Source organism: Hippocampus comes, unplaced genomic scaffold (assembly GCF_001891065.2).
Source record: "Hippocampus comes isolate QL1 unplaced genomic scaffold, H_comes_QL1_v1.1 scaffold107, whole genome shotgun sequence".
Classification (NCBI taxonomy): domain Eukaryota; kingdom Metazoa; phylum Chordata; class Actinopteri; order Syngnathiformes; family Syngnathidae; genus Hippocampus; species Hippocampus comes.
The window spans coordinates 1053916-1076036 of record NW_017804846.1 but is presented as its reverse complement, the minus strand read 5'-3'; the positions used below and the strand labels follow the sequence as shown (position 1 = coordinate 1076036).

The window sequence follows — 22121 nt, the reverse complement described above, 5'->3', positions numbered from 1 at the left end:
AAATATTGTCCTCTGTTTTCAAAACGCGTATATACACCACAGCACAAGTTGTGAGAAATGTAATGTAGCTTTGAACCTGTAGCACATGTCTACCTTGCAGTGTGAGAACAAATAACTCATGGCAGCCCCGTTATTGTAGTGACAATTTTTTTGTTGACTTCCCTTTTAAATTCTGTATTTCAGAGTGACTGTTCTGTCTTTTTTCAGTGTAGTTTTGATGGACACTGGTGGGGAGGTTTTAATGAATAATACAGTTTTTTGTGGTTATAGCACAGTTTAGTGCTGTCACCTCACAAGAAGAATTATCTGGATTTTATTCTGTGTCAGCTCGAGCAGATCTCTTTGCTTGTGTGTGTTCACTCACTCATGAAAACAATCCAAAACTCTGAAAACAAAACACAAGTGTCAAACTCAAGGCCCGGGGGGCAGATCTGGCCCGCAGGTCAATTTAAGTGGCCCATGAAAGCAAATCACGTGTGTCAACTTGCTGAGATCGGTGCCAAAATGTCAAATTGTCACGTATAATAAATAACGTTGACATTTTGCAATAATTTTGTGACCCTGTTTACCCTCACTTAAACAATAATTGAACAAACTATTTTAATCGACTTGACTGATCTCAAAACTAATAATGTATTAATTTGTTGTGTACAATTAATAATTTTGTGGGTTCACTGTCATAACGGTCCTTCGAGGGAAGACGTAACTCCAAATTGTGTATGTTCGGTTCACTGAAGGTAGGAATGGTTGGCTTGTGTCATCCCTGGGACTGACTCATAATCAGCCTACTGGTAAGGCTTATAGAAAGTGGTTGAGCTGTGATTGTGGCTGTAGGTTCAATTGGTTTTCAATTACACTGTGTCGTACTGCGAATTTAAATATTTTGGTAGCCTCGTTTCGCTACATAGTTGTTAAACATTTGTCAAAGAGCATCATGATTGCTTTTGATTGACACTGTCAGAGATATATTCTTGAAACATATCATTGCTGTGTTTTGTGTTTGCGGCGTTCATGAGCGGATGCTGGCATAACTGGTGGCCACTGCTCTCCCGGACTGTCATTTATGGGTTGAATCCTCTTAATCAGAATCAGATTTATTGACCAAGTGTGTAAAAACTTGTCTTTCCAAAGAAACAATAACAATGACCAACAGAGGGAGACAGTATGGGAAGCCCGGCAGTTCACTGTTAAGTGTCCTGAGTTCTTAATTGTGAAAGGAAATGATAGGGAAGGGGAAGGGAAAAAAAGACTATAGTTTGAACCAGGAGAAAAACCTCAAGGAGATGCACATATGGAAAAGTGGGAAGTCAAAAAAGTGTCACCCCCTGTTCACTTGTTGCCTGGTTTCGAGTGTTGACTGCTTGTCCCACACCGTCCAGGCTGCAGCTTGTTCGCCTCCACGAAAGCGGCTCCCGTCCACTAACTTTTTACAATTAAACAGGAACTGTCAACCCCAAACAGAAGGATACCTGTTCGCAGAATTTCAATAACGTTGGACGGAATAAATAGACACACCATCCTTCATATATTCCAGGAAACCAATATACAGTATATTGAGCTGCCGCCGTCCACGCGGGGCAAGCCGGCTCCCCTCTACCAGCTTCTCTCGTCAAGAAAGTCTTGACAATTGTGTCGAGAGACCAGATGCCCAAATCCACTGTTAGATTGTCGCAAGAAATGCGCCGGGAGTCGTAGTTAAAACACAAGACCACATGAGACAAGAAAGCAGGGAGGATAGAAGAGGAGAGGAGCAGAAGCATCTGCCTCCATCAAGAGCCAAGCAGAAAGGAAAAAAAAACATTTGTTTTAATACATTTGTGAGTTTTTACATACATTTATGAGTTAATTTCCTGATTAATTTTCTCCACTGGTGCGGGTGGCAAATATTGGCTTACCTGGTACAGCTCTGACTCCATTGCTCTCCATCAGAGCTCTCCATCAGGGGTCTCCAAGTCGCGTCCTCAGGAGCCCCTATCCAGCCTGTTTTGGATGTTTCCCTATTCCCCCCCCCCCACCCTTGGTCTCCGTTGCTACTTTGTATTTTTGAATTTAAAGACACTTACTTTTCCACCTGCGTGTCCTGTCTGCGTCTGGGTCATAATTCTGCTCTTCATGTCACATGCGGCAACTAACTAGAAAAAAACAAAACAAACATTGTAATGTATTTTACGCTTTAGTTTAAAGTCATGGTCCGTTCCTCTGTACAACAAAAACAGCCAAGAAAACCGTTTTTTCCACTCGACGTCAGGTTGAATAATACAAACTGATGTATATACTGCTTGCTGTCATCCTTTTTGAGAATTCAGTTTCACAGCTGCCAAGATGTATGGTTTTCAGCTGAGCAAACTTAATTTGCTGTCATGCTCTAGTTTTATGATGGTACTTCCCCACACCTCTAATCTCTTCTGAAGCCAAATCTTGCCTGCAAATCAACTGGTAAATTCCAGTCTTTGTGTTTGTGACCTTTCCTGAAATCAGAGGGATATCTCACCAAACATAAAACCTGTCATGATTCTTATGACGTTCTAGTTAGAAAACTTTGTGGTCTTCCGACAAGAAACCGAAATAAATTGACAATCCCGAATTGATAAGACGAGCGAATGGAATGAACACTTGATCTCCATTGCTTCAAAGGCTTTTCCTTTGTCTTTTTAACTTGAGTGATCATTTTAATATTTTCTTGGTCACTTGACCTCAGTGTTCACCCGAGGTGATCTGATTGATTGCACTCCCCCCCGCCCCCACACATGATTACGCACACGGAAAGATTTTTACAGTGACAGGGAATTTACCGAAGTGGACCTAAATGTTTTTGTTCTCAATCAGGTTCCAACAGAAAGCAGAGAGGAATTAATGACTGAATACTTCACCAGAAGTCCAGCCTCTTCGGGTCCCACCGGTAAAGATCAGGGCACCCCCACCAGCTACGTCACGCCCACCGTACATGCATCTAACCAGAGGCCGGGCCAAAGTGTTAAGCCCTCTTCTCGGCAGCCTGTCAGCCAGTCGCAGGCCTCTGGCCGACCTGTGACCCAGAGGATCAACCAGTCACTGAGCAGGACGTTCAGCCTGGCCTCTGCTGATTTGCTCCGCTCCAATGGGCCAGACAGTTTTCATGGAAACGGGGGCTCTCCGAACCAGTCAGACACGGTGGTTCGGAGGCAAGGAGGAGGGACTAATGGAAGAGAGAGGCCGCTCTCTGCCCGTTTGGCCAGCTCAACCAATCAGCACAGAGACAGCGGCATCCCGAACTCCCCCATTCACCATTCGTCTTCTCTCACGCTGCAGACAGACAGACATGTGGAGAGAGAGCGCGATAGAGGGCGGACTCCTGTGTCCCCTAACGGCCTCTCGTCGTCTTACTATCATCGTGGGGAGGTTGCCATGGTAACCCCTGTGAGGGCTGTGCCCACTGCTCAGCCGGACGAAGCCTTGGAACATGGAGAGGTGTTCGGGGAGGAGCGCCCAGGTGAGCCTTTTCGCCAGCACAAAGACAGCGAGCGGGTGAGATGCACCTCTGCGGAACGTCCAAAAAGCACACCCGCTTCCCCTGACCCCAACAACGATCCCCAGACTGTGTGGTATGAGTACGGCTGTGTCTAATCACAGAAGCCAAGACAAGGATTCGGTTGGGTTTGTATAAAAACGGGAACACGGACCACAGTCTACTTTCTGGAGCTTCTATTTGACTAAAACCGTTAGACATCAATGTCCAGCACAAGTAAACATCTTTAATGGGAAGTTAGCCGGATTTCAAAAACGGCTGTTTTGGGATGAAGAAGCGATCAAAGCTATGACAAGTAACCTCATTACAATTCTCCTGGTTTTGGCTTCCTTGGAGCAATGGACTAAGGGCTTGCGCTACTAAATCCTCGAAGCACACTTAATTCAATCAGTAGCACGCAAAATAGTAAACATATCAAGTATCATCTCAAACAACCACCGGAAAAGGTGAGCAGAAAGTGGTGGCGATGCCATGCCCAAGTGTATTTATGAATTGAGAGAGGCAGTGAGAATACTGTAAACGGGCGGGATGCCGAAATAGGAGCGAGGGTCGCGAGGATGGGAAATGTGAGGACAGCAAAATAAACAGCGGAGATTGGAAGCGTCGTCCACATGCACCACTGATATTTGACTGGAAGTGATGCTCGCCCTGAGTCAACACTACTCTGCCTTTCAACCAAGTACAGTGGGAGTGAAACAAGCAGCCAAAGGGTTCACCAATACAGTACTGATTGGCCTTGTCATAGCTGTGAGAGAAACTGGCAAGTGCATTTTGAGCCATCATACCAGTGAAATCAGTCATTGAATTCAATGCAAATTCAAATAACTGTGCAGCGGTTTGGTGTTGTCCACCCCTTCTCCAACAGACCACTGTGGTCGGAGCCCCCACCAAAATCACCAAATATACACGGGGTTATTTGATACATTTCACAACTTTAACAGTAAGGAACACAATCATAATGAGACCAAACTGATACCGAATTGTTCTGACTTGTGCTTGGTTTTTTTTTTGTATTTTTGTTTTTTTGTTTTTTTTAAACATAGTTTAATGAATGCATACATCTGGGAGGGTGATGGTGGTTGAGGTGTTATCGAACTTTTAGCTACATCATTTGGATCGATTTAGTTCATCGCAATGAAATACAAGTGTTTGACATTTTATATTCTCTTGCTAAACATATTTATGACTTCAGAGTAAAATGCCTGAAAGTGTAATATTAGTGCAACTTTTTGGTTCCTTCCATTTTTTTTTTAATTCACTTGCTTGCACGTGTTTAGTGAATATAAAACATCTTCACACACCTTTGTATCAAACTTGAAAATTGAAACTTAAAAATGGTGGAACTTGTGGGCTGACTCCCATTCAACATAAGTTTAAAAAAAACCTGCCATTGGTTAAATTTTAACATAGCCACATCCCCACTTATAAGGGGGTGTGCACACTTGTGCAACCACTTTATCTCAGTTTTATTTTACTAAGAAGACCATGGCGAAGAAGGAGCAACAGTAGTCATGGCAACCAGCTGGCTTTCCACAACGAATTAAAGCATTTACCTGTCATGGTTATAATGCAAGGCCGGATTTTTGGTTCAGCTAACCCATTTTAAGATAAAAAAAGTAAAACTTGAATGTAGTTATAGTCAAACCTCGGTTTTCGAATGTCTCTGTTCTCGACCAAATCGGTTTTAGACCAAATATTTCGTTTTTTATGCCTCGGATGACGACCGAATTTCGGTTCCCGAACAAACTGAGCGCACTTGAATGCATCACTTGACTCCTCTCGCCTTCCTTACACGAGGAAGTGACGCTTCCTCATGTAGCGTTCCATTGTGCACAGACGTGTTCACTAAACTTTTTTTTTTTTTTTTTAATAGAGCGTGGTTTCGGTTTTCGAACAAATCGGTTTTCGAAGAGCCTTCTGGAACGGATTATGGTCGAAAACCGAGGTATGACTGTATTTGCCAATGCTTTGTCGTCCTCGTCCACTGCCAGGGTGCAGAGCACACTCCGCTCACAGTCATTAATAAATGCAACCTATAATCACCACTCTATATATATCTATATATATATATAGATATATATATAGATAGACAGATAGATAGATAGATATTGTGTGTGTGTGTGTAGACACAGAGTAATTCTGTAATTTAGGAACGGGGGACCTATGTGAGACAGAGGCAGTGTGAGTGAGAGAGAGAGAGAGGTGATGTTCATGAATCTCATTTTGATGAAGCTGATTTTCTGACTTTATATACGTTTATGTACTGCTGTCTGTAAATAGAAATTTGACTTTCCGTTTTTTTGACAACAAAGACTCAAAAGGAGAGGATGTTGACACTGGAGTTGTAGAGATCATGTGGATATGTGGAGGCTTTCTTCTGCTCCCCTGTGGGGTGTCAAGCACATTTTACTGTATGCAACGAGCTAAATTATTGTGACTGTACATACTGAAAACCGCAACGGTGGCTTGTCTTTTGTAAAGTTCGATTTATTGCACCAAAAACACAGTTGAGCTCAAACCTTAAAAAAAACAGACTGATAATTCCACTGGAAATTTTGATATTCATAGGTTGTGATACTCTAAAAATTGTTGGAATACGATTAATTCGTGGCTAATGTGACGTGACGACTTGACACTCATGCTTGATGTCAGTGGTGGTGTTTTCACCTCCCTACGTTTTATTCTGCTTTAGGACGTCTGAGCTTAAGGTAGGACGCGATGTGGGTGGCTGTCCACCATTTTGCTGATGCCAGAAGAAAATAAATGGAATTCCTCCAGGCTATTTTTTTTACCGGCTGAAATAACACAATACTGTGTGTCTGCCATTATTCCTGTTCTGTTGGCTGTCTGAAAGGAAAGTGTATTTGCATTGCTGAACTGTTTTTATTTTTGTCTGTCCACCAAAATGCCCTACTGCCTGCCCTTCACGGAAGCATCTCGCAGCTTGAGGCGAGCGAAGTGAGGGTGGTGTTGATGTCAAAGACATTTTCCTGTTGTAACTGGAATAAACGCTTATGTCGTTCACTTTACTAATTAATGTTGACAGGCCTGCTGTGATGTGACTATTATTAAAAGGCTTCTAGACTTGTGAACTAGATTCTTTTTGCAATAAAAACCTTAACTTGATCAATGTCTGAGTTTGTAACATCACCTTAGTGGACGCTATTTGCATGACATGGACAGAATATTAAGACACTTGGCTCTCACATTTATCCAGAAGATCATGGAGCCAGGGCTGGAGGTGGCGCTCACTGGCCTAGCGCCTGCACCTATGGGGCCCGGCCAGGCTCAACCAGAAAAGGCAACATGGGTCCCCCTTTCCATGGGCTCACCACCTGTGGGAGGGGCCAAAGGGGTCAGGCGCCCTTTGAGCTGGGAGGCGGCAAAAGGAGATCTGATCCCCAGCTAAAGAAACTAGCTCTTGGATCATTGAATGTCACCTCTGTGGCAGTAAAGGAGCCTAAGCTGGTGTGCGAGGCAGAGAAGTTCTGACTAGATATTTTTGGGCTGACCTCCACGTACAGCTACCAGTCTGCTACCAGATGTTGGGACTCTTCCACTCTGGAGTTACCCAAGGTGTGAGGCGCTGAGCAGGTGTGGGCATACTTATTGCTCCCTGGCTTGGTGCCTGTATGTTGGGGTTCACCCCAGTGGATGACAGGATATCCTCCTTCCACCATCAGGCCAAGGAACGGGTCCTGAATATTGTTTGTGCTTATGCACCAAACAGCAGTACCCACCCTATTTGGAGTCCTCGAAAGAGTTGCCCCTCCTTTTTTCGAGTAATCTGCTCCTTGTGGTTGATACACACACACGGGCACAAAACATTTATATTTGGAGTGTAGGCGCGAGCGCGCCTCAGAAGGAGCGCGCGAGCACAATTGAGTCAGCCAGAAGAGCGCAGACAGGCAGAGCTTGAGCTCATTTCTACACAGTCTTCACATCGGTAAGTAATATTCACCTTTTCTGATTCGAGTAACTCACTCAGTGGACATGAAATCCAACATGAGCATACTTCTGCTTCTACAAATGAGTTATATTGTTGCTACGTAGCTGGGGTGTCATTACTGTTTAATTTGATTTTTTGTGTGGGGGCCTGGGGGGTGGTGACCAATGTTTTTAAAATAAATTGGATCAAGGACATACTAAGAAAGGGAAATTCAAAGGAGCCTTAACTGTGGTGAGAAAGCAAGTCTACAATAGCTGCTGGTTCAGTTGTTCATCTCTATTGGAAAAACTCATCGAACACTGGTAGTGAGGTCACCATACTCACAGAACTAGCCACTGCATTAATTTGACGAAAACAATATAATTACAGAGAGTAGGAGAACTGTTTCAAATATACGGTGCTCTTCATTCCTTCCCCCTGTGTTTGATGGGTTGAGGTAGCACTTGTTCAGTCCCAGGCTCTTGTCTGATCTTACCAATTTATCCAAAGCTTCTCCCAAAATATAATGAAGACGCAGATGGTTGATGGAAGATTTAATGTGAAAGATAGTCAGGATTGATTTACCTTAATTTACACAAATTACATCCATCCATTTTCCGATCTGCTTTATCCTCACAAGGGTCGTGGGGCGTGCTGGAGCCTATCCTATCTGTCTTCACGCAGTAAACCCTGAACCAGTTCCCAGCAGGGCACACAAATGAACAGCCATCCGCACTCGCACTCACACTCACACCTCGGGACAATTTAGAGTGTTTAATCAGCCTGCCGTGCATGTTTTTGGAATGTGGGAGGAAACTGGAATACCCGGAGAAAACCCGCGAAGGCACGGGGAGAACATGCAAACTCCACACAGGAAGGGCGGAGCCGGAATCAAACCCTGTACCTCTGCAATGTGAGGTGACTCGCTAACCAGTCGACCACTGGGCCGCTCACATAAATTGCAATGTGATGTAATGGTCAATGTGAGGGTTGTCAGGGGTCATGAGTCGCTTTTGAAAAAAATAGTCCTAGAGGGATTAGAAAGTTGCTAAATATAGTTAGAAACGCTGACTTCATCTTTTTCATCGATAGAGGGTCATTTTAAATTGCCTTTCAAGCAAGGTGCTCCAACCTATGACAGTCAGTTTAACAGCCCAGTAATGCTTGACTAACTTTATTGGGACATCAATAAGACCTTGCCTTTACAATTTAGGAACCAAATTTCATCAGTCACTTCAACAGGCACCAAAATGTGGCAAGAATCTTTCCGCTACTGTATATGTCGATATTACCATGCCCGAATAAAAATGGGTGTGTTGCGTCAAGAAGAGGATCCGGTGTAAAAAGGGTGCCAAACATTCTGTGTCATGCGAAGGCCCCTAACATGGAAATGCCGAGAGTCACTTTTTCTTTGACTTGTGTAATTTAGGCTAAATGCAGGTTCCTAAACTTGATGAAACAATGTAATATTTGTATTAGTATTTCGTATTTTTACGATGAGGAGGACTCTTGTCCTCTCTGCAGACCAGCTTTGACTAGCGGTCACTTCTGCATCCCTGTCAGCATGATGTCTTTGACACAGTGATGCATTCATTCGTATGCTTGTTGGATTGTGCATGTGTGGATGAGGATGGTCCCTTCGAGAGGAAACGACCAACCCGTGCTATTCCCCAATGCTTTCCAGCTGCGCAAAAATATATGCGGCCCTTACACAAATTGAATTCCGTGGCACTCCAATGATTTGTATACTAGCCATAGGCAGCTTCAAAGCTACTTTCATTGATCGTCTTCTCCGCTTTGGACCGTAGGCTGTGTACTTCAAATGCAATCCACCTTTAAATGTTCCTCTGACCAGTTTATTGCCTCTTTACAGTACATCCACCACAAAATTATTAGTAGGGTCAAGGTCATTATAGTTTAAAAAAAAAAAATTTAAAAAGCCCATGCAGCATGTATAGCATACAAAAAACTGTAAACTCTTTAGAACGGGGGTCGGCAACCCGCGGCTCTGGAGCCGCAGGTTGCTCTTTAGCGCCACCCTAGTGGCTGCTTGGAGCTTTTTCAAAAATGTTTGAAAATGGAAAAAGATGGCGAAGGGAAATAGATTTTTTTGTTTTGATATGGTTTCTGTAGGAGGACACACATGACACAAACATTCTTAACGTTTTACAATGCTGCAAAAACTTGTCGAATAAATATTACATTTCAACATTTCTGTCAACAAAGATTTGCGTCATAGCCTGCGACGCACGTTTCTATTAGCGGCGTGGGATGCCAGGCAGGTGGTTGTTGTAAAAAAAAACAAAAAACGGCCAATCATGTACAATTCACCGAGGGCACTGGCAAAAAATGGGAATCTGGAGGGCCAAGAGACACATTTTTCAACAGTGCACGTGAGCTACGATAGTTAACACGCTGCAAAAGTGTGTCCCATGCATCGTTCATCTTAGGGGCCGTTATGGCTGTTACTCCTTATGGCATCCGTGTCTAAGTGCGTGCGTATGCACGCGTGTGTGGTAACGGGTTGATCGCGGGAGGTTGTTTGATCGAAAAGTAGATCTTCGGTCAAAAAAGGTTGGAGACCCCTGCTCTCTTTAATCATGAAGGTTCTTTGTGTATTTGTAGCCAACTTGGTCATTTTGATAGTAGGATAATACGGCTAATATAAATACACACAGCAAGTGTTGCCTTCACTATAAGGCTTTTAATTTTTTCAGGCTCCAGATATATTTTTGTTTTTGTTTTTGTTTTTTGTTTTTTGTTCCAATATGGCTTTAAACATTTTGGGTTGCCGACCACTGCTTTAGAACAACTGAAGATAAAACATGTAAGATGTTTAAACACTAATCATTTCATGCATATCCTGTACTGTACCAAAAGGTGTTAAAAGATTCGTTGTTTATTATTAAAGTCATCGGGCAGTATAAAATCTCACTGAATATTTAATGTTTGACATCCCAACCACTAATACTGACTAAAACTTTCAGAATGGTGAATCAAAGCCTTGCAATTTCCTTATGCATTACAACATACTGTAGGTCACCAGATGGAACATTTCTTGGAATTAAGTTAAAAAACGAACATATTTCACCCTTATCATTCGTCTTGATATGTCAGCTTTGATAGATTGTTTGAAAGCCCACATTGTTTAGATATTTGTCGTTATTAACATGTAATATATGGGGGGCGGGGAGAGGGAGGTTGTGTCTGAGTTTGAAATGTGCAAGCGGTCTTTTAATCTTTTAATGCACCTCCTATCTCATGCCTAATGCGTGTGTCATCACCGTTTCCTCCCTTTATGTTCATCTCTGTTTCATAGATGAACCACAAAGGTTGCATATATTACAAACGATTGGACAAATATTCAAGTTCAAGTGTCCACCTATTGCACAGCACATGTGATCCAGGAGTCACATGTGCTATTTGCTGTTAACACACACAACAAATACGTTTGCAGGTTTGAAGGTGGTGATCACTTGATAGGAGACCCAACCAGCCTGATCCATTTTGTGTTTTACAACAGCACCTAACAATAGTTATAATTCACATGCACCTGTAGATAAAACGAATTCGAGCTCAGGGTTCTTCGCCAAAATGGAACTGGTGAATCCGTCATCGGAGAAAAGGGGCCATCAAAGAAGCTAAATGTCCTTTATAAAAAGCAAATTGGACTAGTTAAGTTAGATGGCCGTGAACATGGCAAATTATATATCCAGACTCGACTATTTATTTATCGTGTTCATTGGGAAGGATTTAATCTAATGCACAAAGAGTGAGAGAGAGAAAACGAGGCGCGAGCACTCTCTTCTATGTGTCTATGTTGACGTCATCTGTCAGCTGCAACGCTCCTTGTGACAAACAAGCACAGGAACCATAATTCTGACCTTAGGCCGAATATTGATGGCTTGTAAATGTAGTCATTGCTTAGATTGGCTTCATAAAGAGATTTCTTTGCTTGGAATCACAAAAAGACAAAGCTCAAAAGCTAACTAATTTGAGAGTAACTATTGCTCAGGAGAAAATGATGAGATGCAGGAACAATATACCTTCGTCTTAGTGTAGTATCACAGCAACCTAATTTTGTCCAGGAGTAAGTAATCAGACCTGTTTGAGATCTCAAACATGTCTTTTTAATTATGTCATTTCCTGTGGGTGAAGAACAATTTGACAATGAGCGAATGAGCAGGAGAGGCGAAAATGGTGGTTTGGTTGATGAAATGGAGCGATTGTGTGTCCAATGGTATCACTGAAAGCAGTGGGATTTTGAACATGGTTTTCTATCCTATAATCGTAAATGTGGGGAAAAACCTTTTTGAACCCCCGCCCCCCCAAAAACCCCACCCATTTTTTAATAAATGCTGAAGGCCTGGTTAGATGTGCAGTATTCTAGACACGACTACTTCTCTACAACTACTCTAGACTACTAGCTAGCTACAGCCGCTAGCAAAAGTATTCTTAAAAAGTTACAATTTAAACCAAAACTCATTTGCTGCTCAAAACATTTGAAACAATGTGGTTACCGAGGGCTGTGATTAGTGGAGAGTCGTCCAGGGTCCAACTCTAACTGATACGCTCAACCCACTTGCAAACATTGGCAAACAGATCAGCACGCACATTTCATCAATCATGCGTTTCATAAATTTTCACAAAATATAATAGCCAACAAATCAAAATGTTCACACGCGATACTTTTGTAAATTTTATTTTATTTTATTTTTGGGGGAGCCTGGTAAGCCGGGGGCTTGAGTAGTCGTGTTGTATCATTTGCGAATGACTTGTTCAAATGATCATGAAGGGATTTGCTCCTTTCTCAGTTCAATTGATCTCAGCTAAAAGCATGTGGCACACGAGAAAGTCCGATGTCTTTATGTGAAACCAGTCTGTGGTGAAGTTGGTGGGTTGGGAAAAAAAAAGAGTACCAAGCAACAACCTCTGGTGCTCCTTTGGGAAACAGACCAATATTGTTATGCGCACCCCTGCGTACAGCATATTCCATCAAAGCGTTTTCCGTTTTCACTGTTATATGGACAACAGACCTGCTTTCCCTGTTCTGTCAATGCCTAAAACACCTTACTTTCTTTCCTCTAGAGTGGCAGCCAGGAACTTAAGCAACCTTGTCCAAGAAGAAAACACAACAAAGAATATTTATTTTGTGTGTGTGGGTGTAAAAAGGTGAACCCTCTGGAGAAGTCCATCTAAAAAGAGAAGGCTGTGCTGGTTCATTATGCTTGAGGAGGGCATTATGAACTGCACCGTCAGCCATGAAATCCACCAGTACCTCTTCTGCTTTGTGTATATCTTCGTACTACTGGTAAGTGTGTGCCTATAATAAATATTTACTGAGTACTCGCATATTTCAGAAATTACACTCTTAATAGAACAGAATGTTTTCAAATTGGATATTTATGTCCCTGTCAACGTTCCGGGGTGCTTCAGTGAGAAGTTGGCATTGTCTCATTGAGGCGTGTGTTCTTTTTTTTTTTTTGCTTTGACTTGAGATACCTGATCACTTGACAGATGAGCACTGTTTGATAGCATTGAACTCATTTCACTGCACAACAAAGAAAAGAGGCTTCAAGTTTTTTTTTGCCACACCTAGTCGAAGTGTACTATCAAACTAAATATAAATCACTGAGAATTATGAGTATTTGAAGCATAGCTTTGCCTTTAAGTCCCCTAGTCTGCCAACTTATTGATCACGCTAGCACTTAACGGCATTTATTTCATTGGGGTAAGATATCTTGCAATATGAGTGTTTTGAATTACAAACGTCATGGAACTATTCAAAGTCATATCCGAAGGTACCGCTGCACATGAACATACATAACAACAATATAAATCCAAAATAATTATTTTTCCTCCAGTAAAGGAATGAGACTGTTGTTGCGGTTTTCTCCATGCATCCATCTTGACTGTTTACGTGAAACGTGCCACACATGCATTATTAGTTAAGTGCTCCCAACCCCCCACCTACCCCCATCCTCCTTTCTCCCTCTCGAACACTGTTTGCTTGCCCTTAAAGAGGCATTGCACAGAGCAAAACTAAAATCCCGTATTAACCACAGTATAATTCAAATAATGAAACCGTAATTTCATCCCGAGTAATTTCATCCTTAATAATGAAATGATAATTTAATCCCTTGACTATCCTGCCTCATGACACAATGAATGGTAGAATCCTGTCAGTTTCAGTGTTGTTGGAGGATTAGTCACCTCCAAACTAATAAACATGGTGTTCTACAAATTTCACTTTAGTTAATGGAACTGGATTCAGGGGACCTATTTTTGTGCCCAGTGCAAATGTAGTGCAAAGCACAGTTTAACTTGGTGCATGGGTGGAGTTTTCTTTCTTTTCGTATTTTCCTAGACTGGCACAGGCGGAACAGTGCGTTTGCGCCGTTGTGTGCCATTGTGGGATGGAACGCAGCCAACTCCTGGGCAATTAAATTATTTATGAGAGAAATATGATGACATCCACCACACACAACCGCGAAGCTCAGAAGTCTGCCTGCGTCTCATTTAAATCCACCAAAATCGCATTACTTCACCTAAGCCACACCTTAGACCTGGTTTTTAGGTAGTGTGAAATCTAGTCTACTTTTGGTCACCAAATTGTCAGATGCGTCGGGGGTGTGCAATCAAATATGCCAGAACAGCTATTTAGATATAGCGCGGTCTCCCAATTTCACAAATCCACTAAACTAGACTTAGACCCGCATGAAAATGAAGATGTGGCCATTTTTTTATTGAGGGCACAGGTTCCTGTCTATGAAAATTGGGCCCAGAAAGTCAAAATTGAATTGATACCTAGGAGGACGCAGTTGGGTATCATCTGTCAATCTACCCATTGTTAATATTTGTAATATGTGTTTTTTGACATGTTCCAGACCAAACTATTCACTAGCGTTAATAGCCTGTTAATAAAATACAGTGTTTGACTGCCCCAAACGGAGTCGCCTGCAGCGTCTCACCACTGGTGAGTCCAAGTCTATGTGTGTCAATGTATGCTTCAAACTATAGTTGAACAACAGAGTGCGCGTCGTCGGTTGTGCTACTGAAACTGCAAGGGAAGTGCGAATGACGTTTGTCGATTCAACTGGAAGGAATGAGAGAATGTAGAAATATAACGCGTACGTGGTGGCGCCAGTGTCACCGTATGTGCTGAGAGGGTGAGAGAAGTACGTAATCGCTCGAGTGCGCAGCTCAGACGGTGATCACAAAAGCACTTTTCAGAAATTACTCTCTGACTATTGACGGCAGGTCTCTAGTCTACTAAGTGACATTCTAGTCATAGAGTATAAATTGATTTTTGGGCTTAAAATGGATAGACAGTGCAGGTGAGCTCAAAAACTGGCATAGCCTGATTTTGTTGCCAACAAAATCCTCAATGCCCTGATATGGGAATTTGGTTCATCTCTTGACGCCATATCCTACTGAGGGCGTTTGCTTCGACATGCACCTGGCACACCTGACAATTTGGTGGCTAAGAGTAGAAAAAAACTGACTGCTGGAACCACATCTTTATATACATATGGAAGGAACAATCAGTGAATGTTGTTTAATTACTGCAGACATCTGATTATATGACCATTGGCGTTGTTAAAACAAGAAATCTAATGGTGGCTCAAGATATTAGCAAAGCAATTTGCTAATATCTGCTATACCCTACATCTGCTCGTTTGGTGGAAAGGTAGGATATCTCAAGTCTTATCAGCACTTAAGAGAATCACATGGGTCTTCCTGATTTTAGGTGGGTGTTCCCTCCAACCTGTACGCTCTGTACCATGCAGCACTGCAGCTGAAGCAAAAGAATGAGCTGGGGGTTTATTTGATAAACCTCACCGTATCTGATCTATTATACCTGGCATCATTACCACTGTGGCTCCAATACTTTTTTCAGGTAAACTAAAACCGATCATTCACAGTCGCATGCAGTGCCTTGAACAAATGGTCACCACCCTTCATTTTTACACATCCTTCAAAATTCGACACAAATGTTTTTGCACGTCCCGGCTATTCATTCATTCGTCCATTGTGCTTTCGGTGTCAAGTCATGGGGGCAGCCGGAGAGGCAGAGCTCAGCCACTTTGATCCGCCCTTCCAAGGCTAGCTGAGAGATAGCCTTTTTAACCTGGATCTTGAAAGCCGACATCATACTGCACGAATGTAGCCCGATTTTGAGCCGACAGACGTTTGTCTCTTAGCCGATTTTGAGTTGTCTTGACGCATCGCAGCAAATGTAACGTCACATACTCAATGACTGGTCATGAGGTGCCTGGGATGCCTCTGAGACACCATAGCAGCAAACGTGTGCAGACATACTTGCTCCTTATTAGTGTGCATGAAGCAGAGCCGTGATGTAGCGTCGTCCAGTGAGTTCTTGCTTGATGATATATCTGTAAGGGCCAAGTCAACGAGGTCTCTTCATAAATCACTTCAATACGGCTGCGGGATCGACATACTCAAGCTGACGTGAACCGGAAGGGGGGGGGGGCAGCACTGTACGGTGCATGAAGGTCAAGGGTAAAGTCTGCTAGTGTGCTGGATAAGCGCTCCGAAGGAGTCTTTCAGCAGCTTTCCATTCTATTAAATGGATTCTTTCATTGATATAATAAATACTGGATCGGACCATATGATGTTGAATATTACCTACTTGTCATCCATTGCAGTCTGGTCATCCTGGAAGGGGGATTTCCCCCTTCTCAAGGTTTCTCATTTTTCCTCAGATCATTGCCCTCTTCTGAGGTTTAGATCAGGGGATGTCGTTAATATTTGTCGAATGAGGGCATGTAAAACGCTTTGCGACTTTTTCGTGGTCATTGGCTAAATGAATAAATTCGAGGTGTTTTCACTTTGACAGTGAGGATTTCAAACACTGTTACCAGCTATGCAAACCTATGTTGCATAGCTGGTTCAAAAATTTGAACGAACTTCTGGGATAGGCTCCGGCACACCCCGCGACCCTTGTGAGGATAAGCGGATCGTAAAATGGATGAATAGATGGATCTTGAATTATAGACGGGGCAAAAGTAAAATTAAGAGTCACTGGAAATTGAATATCGATGTAAGTAAATGCAAATAATGAATAATACTACTTTGGGAAAGAATAGACCAACAAAAAAGGAATCCATAATTATTAATAACGAAACAATAAAAGCTCCTCAAGGCATGCTGGGTAGTGGGTATTTTTTCAAACTAAACAAGCATAGCTATTTGCATTTTGAGCCTTATCAAAACACAAATAAGAACAAAAGTGAGTATCACAGATTTTTATATTTTTCCAATAATTGAATGGCAGAGGACATGGATACTTAGGCACGTTACATTCAAACCATCCATCCATCCATCCATCCATCCATTTTCTGATCCGCTTATCCTCACAGGGGTCGCGGGGCGTGCTGGAGCCTATACCAGCTGCCTTCGGGTAGTAGGTGGGGTACACCCTAAACTCGTTGCCAACCAATCACAGGGCACACAGATATGAACAACCATTTGCACTCACACTCACACCGAGGGGCAAATTAGATTGTCCCATCAACATGACATGCATGTTTTTGGAATGTGGGAGGAAACCAGAGTACCCGGAGAAAACCCACGCAGGCCCAGGGAGAACATGCAAACTCCACACAGGGAGGCCGGAGCAGGAATCGAACCATGCACCTCTGCACTGTGAGGTCGACACGCTAACCAGTCAACCACAGGGCCACCCCATTAACATTAAATTCCAACATTATAAAGTATGTTTCTTTCCACTCTGGCTATTGTGTAGAGGTGGCAGGTGCAGAAAGTTAAAAATCTTGCCACAGTTTGGCTTTGGCCACAGGTGCCTTTACTCAAATGACAGGTAAACAAAGCGCGTTTTGACCTTCAAGACCTGGATTTGCCACCTCTGGTATTGTGGGTAAAATATTGAAGGAAAACATAAATCGATTTTGACACATGGCTGCTTATATGTGCAAAAAGGGGGTGGAGGGGTAAAAACAATTTTTTTTAGGCACTGTATGTGAAACTCACAAATCCACAAATCGTTTTGTCTTACCCCGTACATGTTTTGTATTCCTATATTCTTGTTTCCTGTTTATGTGTTATTTGTTGTTACAGGATGACGATTGGCGTCACAGGGAATGGTTGTGTCAGTTGTGTGGCTTTCTTCTTTATGAGAACATCTACATCAGCATTGGCTTCCTATGCTGTATAAGTCTGGATCGCTACCTGGCTGTCGTTCACCCTTTGAGGTTGTCTTTCATAAGTTGTATTAAAGAGTTACTCTGCTCGAGAACCAAAAAATAGTATACATAAAATAATAAAGAGTTTTTCAAAAATATTTTGCGTGAAAAAAAAAAATCATTCCAAACTGGGGTGGAAAAAAAAAACATTATGAGAGTTGAATAATTTTATGACTAATTACCAAAGGTGGGAGTCAGTCACATGTGCAAATTGTTTTGTCTCAGGTCATCACCTTCAAGTCGACAGTATCACCCAAATCAAATGGGGAAAGGAAAAAAAACCCAAGCAATTCAAGGTGGCACCAAATTCAAGTCATAAAATGTTGTTGAGTCACAACATATGTCGGAGTGACAATGAAATCACTTTTTTTTCACTGATCATGCTACATACATCACATCTTGTCCCCAAATGAAATGAGCATTTACACCTCTAAAAATGAAGTGCAAAACTACTTCACTTAAATGTGCCTACAAGCAAATCATTTATCTGCCGATGGAGTCGAGGTTCAAGCCAAACTGTGAGCAGGGCTTTTACTTTCCGGACCTGAATTTGCCATCTCTGCAGTTCGGTCTGAAAGGCTCCCACACGTTCACCATTTTCTGTCTTTTTTTAATGCATTTCCCTTCCTGCTCCGTCAACCACACTTGCCTTGAATTGGTTGACATCCTGTGTAAGTCTGAGAGATTCTGCAATAGAAGTCCATACATGGACCGTTTGCCAATGCTGTTGGTTTCCATCTCACTGTGTGGTTCCGTCTCATACTCTCGGTGTCATTTCCTGGCTAGGCCCTCCACCCAGTTTTGGGTCAATCCCAGTAACGTTCCAGTACTTTCTTTGTGATAATTTCGCACCATGTTCTAATTTACCACCTAGGTTTTTTTTTTTTTTTTTGCTTCCTGTTACAATTTCTGCTGTCAAAAGTCCGGATGTTTGTTTCGCTAGTTTGTGCCTTGAACATTTTGAATGCAGAGATTTTAAGTAATAGCTAGAGCTGGAATCATTTTAATTGATCAAACTGCAGCCGCCCCCTCGCTTGTCTTATGGCATCGGAAATACATTTCGCAGCACTATTTGACTTTTTCATCAATGAAATTACCTGTACGGCGTGTTCTTTCCATATTATCCAAATACTGCCGCAAACCTGAGATTCACCTTAAGAGACAGCGGTTACTACAGTGGACAGCTTAACATGTTATCAGGTTACAGCGTGCATGAAAGGATTAGAACAGGGGTGTCAAACTCATTTTTTTCGCGGGCCTGATTTTAGTTATAATTTCCATTAGAGGGCCATTACAAGATAAGATAACCTTTATTTGTCCCACACTGGGGAAATTTGCAGTCTACAGCAGCAAAATTGGGCGGATTGAAGAAAAAAAAACAAAGTGTTTCATTGCACAAAATAAATGTTTCAGAAAAGAACTGTACACAGTTCAACATAAGTGCAATATAAAATATAACATTAGCAATATATTTGTAGAATAAATATAATAAATTAGCAATAGCATAGAAAACACAGCATAAGGTGCTATTTACAATGGTTACAGGTTTTCACGTATGTTTATTCAGCAGCCTGACAGCAGTCGGTAGGAATGAGCGGCTTTATGACGATATTATGACTGGAAGCATGTCAAGAAGTCAAGAATAACAGTTTATTCATTTACTGTTTAAGTTACTGTCATGCTTTCGGTATCACTCTTATTTATTACAAATGAGAATTTGAAATTTTGGTAGAGATTTTAGCAAGCATCATGAAAAGTTGACATCTTCGATTTGCTTTCGCGTGCCACATCAAATGATGTGGTGGGCCAGATCTGGCCCTCGTGCCTTGAATTTGACACCCGTGGGTGAGAGTAACATTTAATATTACCCAACTGTAAAACTTTCTCATTCGTCTGCAGGTTCACCTCCCTCCGCTCTGTAAGTGCAGCTTGTCTTTTCAGTGCCATCATCTGGCTGAAGGAAGTTGCGGTGGGCGTGGTTTTCTTCCGTCATAAAGAGCTGAGCAAAAATCCCAACAACCAATCGGTGTGCTTTGAGCACTACCCCATGCAGCCTTGGGAGTATCCAATCAACTACTACCGCGTCACGATTGGTTTCATGTTCCCGTTGGCCATCCTGCTGGTAGGAACGCCGTTTCGATAATTATTCATCTGAACAAGCACTTTATGATGATTTTTGCGAGTCCGGTCTGAGGTCCTTTGATGTCACTACGTTGATGAGTCTTCTTGTCTTCTTCAGCTCTTACTGAAAATACCAGTTTTTATTTGAACCCTTTCAGGAACAGCGGTTACTACAGTGGACATCTTACCATGTTATCAGGTCACAGGGTGCATGAAAGCTCTTTTATTTGTAAAAGAGCATGTGCTCATAATGCACGTTATTCAGGACACTGCTTTTGCTTTTTGGAGTCTGAATGGATGTTTGTCTATATTTGCTTTGCGATTGGCGAGCAACCAGTTCAAGTGTACCCCACCTCTCACCTGAAGTCAGCTGGAATAACCTCCAGCACGTCTATGACCTAGTTTGGATAAGCAGAATAAAATATGTATGGTCGGATGCATCTTTTGATCATTCCGTTTGAACTGTAAATCGTCCAACCTTTTAGAGTTTCCATTGTAATGCCAAGTGACTTCAAGACAGCCACAAAATACAAAATGCTTTCCCATCCTCATACAGTTTTTACAAGTGCAAATGCAATGACTGCTCATATTCTGCCCTCGATTTTTGGTTTGCAGATCAGCTACCTGTGCGTGCTTCGTGCTGTGGGCCAAAGTGCAGGCACGCAGCCAGATCAGAAGACCCGAATCCGACAGTTAGTTAGCAGTACCATCCTCATCTTCCTCATCTGCTTTTCCCCTTACCACGTCTTTCTGTTAGTTCGCACAGTCCTGGAGCGGGATTGCAACTTCATTACAGGTATGCTTTCTTTTCAATGAAGTGATCTTTTGACTTGGATTAAAACTGTCGTGTCACATCGTCTGTCCTGTGTTCTTATTTCCAAAAGGGATTTTCAACTATTACCACCTAGCGCTGTTGTTGACCTCTTTGAACTGTGTGGCTGATCCCGCTCTCTACTGTTTTGTCAGCGAAAGTGCTCGCCGAGGTTTTTCCCGGGCTATTTTTCGACCTGCGACAAGATTTCTCTGCTGCTGCCTTGGCAACTGCAGTGCCAATCCCAACATCTCGGCCGCAGATTCCCACGATGTTCCGACTGACGAGAACGACGCCCACAGGGCTGTGATTCTGCTCGATCACGTCGGCAAGAACTGCAGGAATACGATTCTTATCACCGTGGATGATAAAAAAAATTATTATACCATTAACTTAACAAAATAGCAATCGTGGAAAGACTGGTATGGAGGAGAACCAGAAGAACGAAAGGATATTAGGACCCTGTGATTTGAATGGACTAAATGGATCCACGGGGTGCCAACCTTCAGATGTCAAACGGATGCCGCATGGGAGTGACCACTGCTGATGCTGCTCTTTTCCGAAGGGGGGAGGCCTTGAAGTCCCAGTAGCTCCTACCACCCCTCAAATAATTTGACAGAGCTCCAGACACAGTACTCACCATATTTTATTTGTTTACCCTTTCAGGGACATCGGTTACTACAGTGGACAGCTTATCAGGTTATCAAGTTATCATTATTTGTGCATGAAAGGGTTAAAATACTCCATCCACTTGACCAAAGTGGCACACACACACCAAGAGACCTTCTGTTTGCAGTTCCTGTCTTACAGCACTGCAGTGGTTCTCAACGGTTGTCATCTTGGGACCTCCATCTTCCTATTGCTGCAAAGTCGCATCCCATTTTAGAGAAGTTTTGATCAATAAAGAACGTATTTTCTTTGTTGAAAAGAACGCCTCCCAAAAGACAGTATATGTCAATATGTTCAAGGAGGACCAAGGCTCATGTCACCATTTTAGACGTACAGTAGTTCCAAATGAGTTTGACATACTGGTAAAAGCAGATTGCTAGCTCTGATGTCCGCTAGCCAAAAGCTAAGCTGCACTGTATTTGTAGTATTATGGCTTCTATGTGGGAAAATAGGACATCAAAGTAGTGTTTTGGAAAAATCTCAATACAAATACAAGTAGGTAATTGTTTTTTAGTTGTGATCCACTTTTGGGACTCTGTCCCTTGAGAATCAGGGCAATAGAGTATTAAGTTCAATGGAAGAGTGACGCATCCAAGGCTGATCATAAAACAACAATCAAAATAATGAGTTCCAGAGTCAAATTGTTGCTATCGTTGTTTCTTTGCATCGTTTTGGCAGTTGTGGCATGCCGAAAGGAAGGTTGATCATTGGACTAAAGCGTTCCAACAAGCCTTGCGATGTCGATCAACACTCATGCTAACTACCATGAGCAAACGCAGCAAACTACTATACAGTGTCTTTCGGGCAACGGGCATCTTTAAGCTATTATTGACCACGACTACGTGTATGACAAACATGGTG

The 22121-nt window shown here is 42.4% G+C and overlaps 2 protein-coding genes across 4 annotated transcripts in view; both read left to right on the top strand.

Moving 5' to 3' along the window:
• The window catches only part of ccdc88c (coiled-coil domain containing 88C), a 45511-nt gene extending 40957 nt beyond the window's left edge, over nucleotides 1–4554 (top strand). The window contains exon 31 of the mRNA XM_019876679.1: nucleotides 2827–4554. Within this exon, the coding sequence (XP_019732238.1) occupies nucleotides 2827–3603 (777 nt within the window). The 3' untranslated portion in view covers nucleotides 3604–4554. The remainder of the gene's footprint in view (nucleotides 1–2826) is intronic.
• Nucleotides 4555–7071: 2517 nt separating this feature from the next.
• gpr68 (G protein-coupled receptor 68) lies at nucleotides 7072–21560 on the top strand. Of its 3 annotated transcripts, none has more exons than XM_019876943.1 (7): nucleotides 7072–7451; nucleotides 12522–12744; nucleotides 15184–15333; nucleotides 17535–17668; nucleotides 19601–19781; nucleotides 20396–20576; nucleotides 20665–21560. In XM_019876943.1, the coding sequence occupies exons 2-7, from the start codon at nucleotides 12658–12660 to the stop codon at nucleotides 20994–20996; spliced, it is 1065 nt and encodes a 354-aa protein (XP_019732502.1). In that variant the 5' UTR covers nucleotides 7072–7451; nucleotides 12522–12657; the 3' UTR covers nucleotides 20997–21560. The 3 variants fall into 3 exon arrangements, with proteins under 3 accessions (XP_019732502.1, XP_019732494.1, XP_019732508.1); XM_019876935.1 differs by having other exon boundaries at nucleotides 19559–19781; XM_019876949.1 differs by having other exon boundaries at nucleotides 19559–19781; nucleotides 20747–20990.
• The last annotated feature ends 561 nt before the right edge of the window (nucleotides 21561–22121 follow it).

Bases quoted from the DNA above. Each gene is read 5' to 3' on its own strand.
- gpr68 (XM_019876935.1), top strand. From the start codon at position 12,658: ATGCTTGAGGAGGGCATTATGAACTGCACCGTCAGCCATGAAATCCAC. The intron at 12,745-15,183 runs GTAAGTGTGTGC...TCCTGATTTTAG, and splicing joins TGTATATCTTCGTACTACTG to GTGGGTGTTCCCTCCAACCT. The intron at 19,782-20,395 runs GTAGGAACGCCG...TTTGGTTTGCAG, and splicing joins TCCCGTTGGCCATCCTGCTG to ATCAGCTACCTGTGCGTGCT.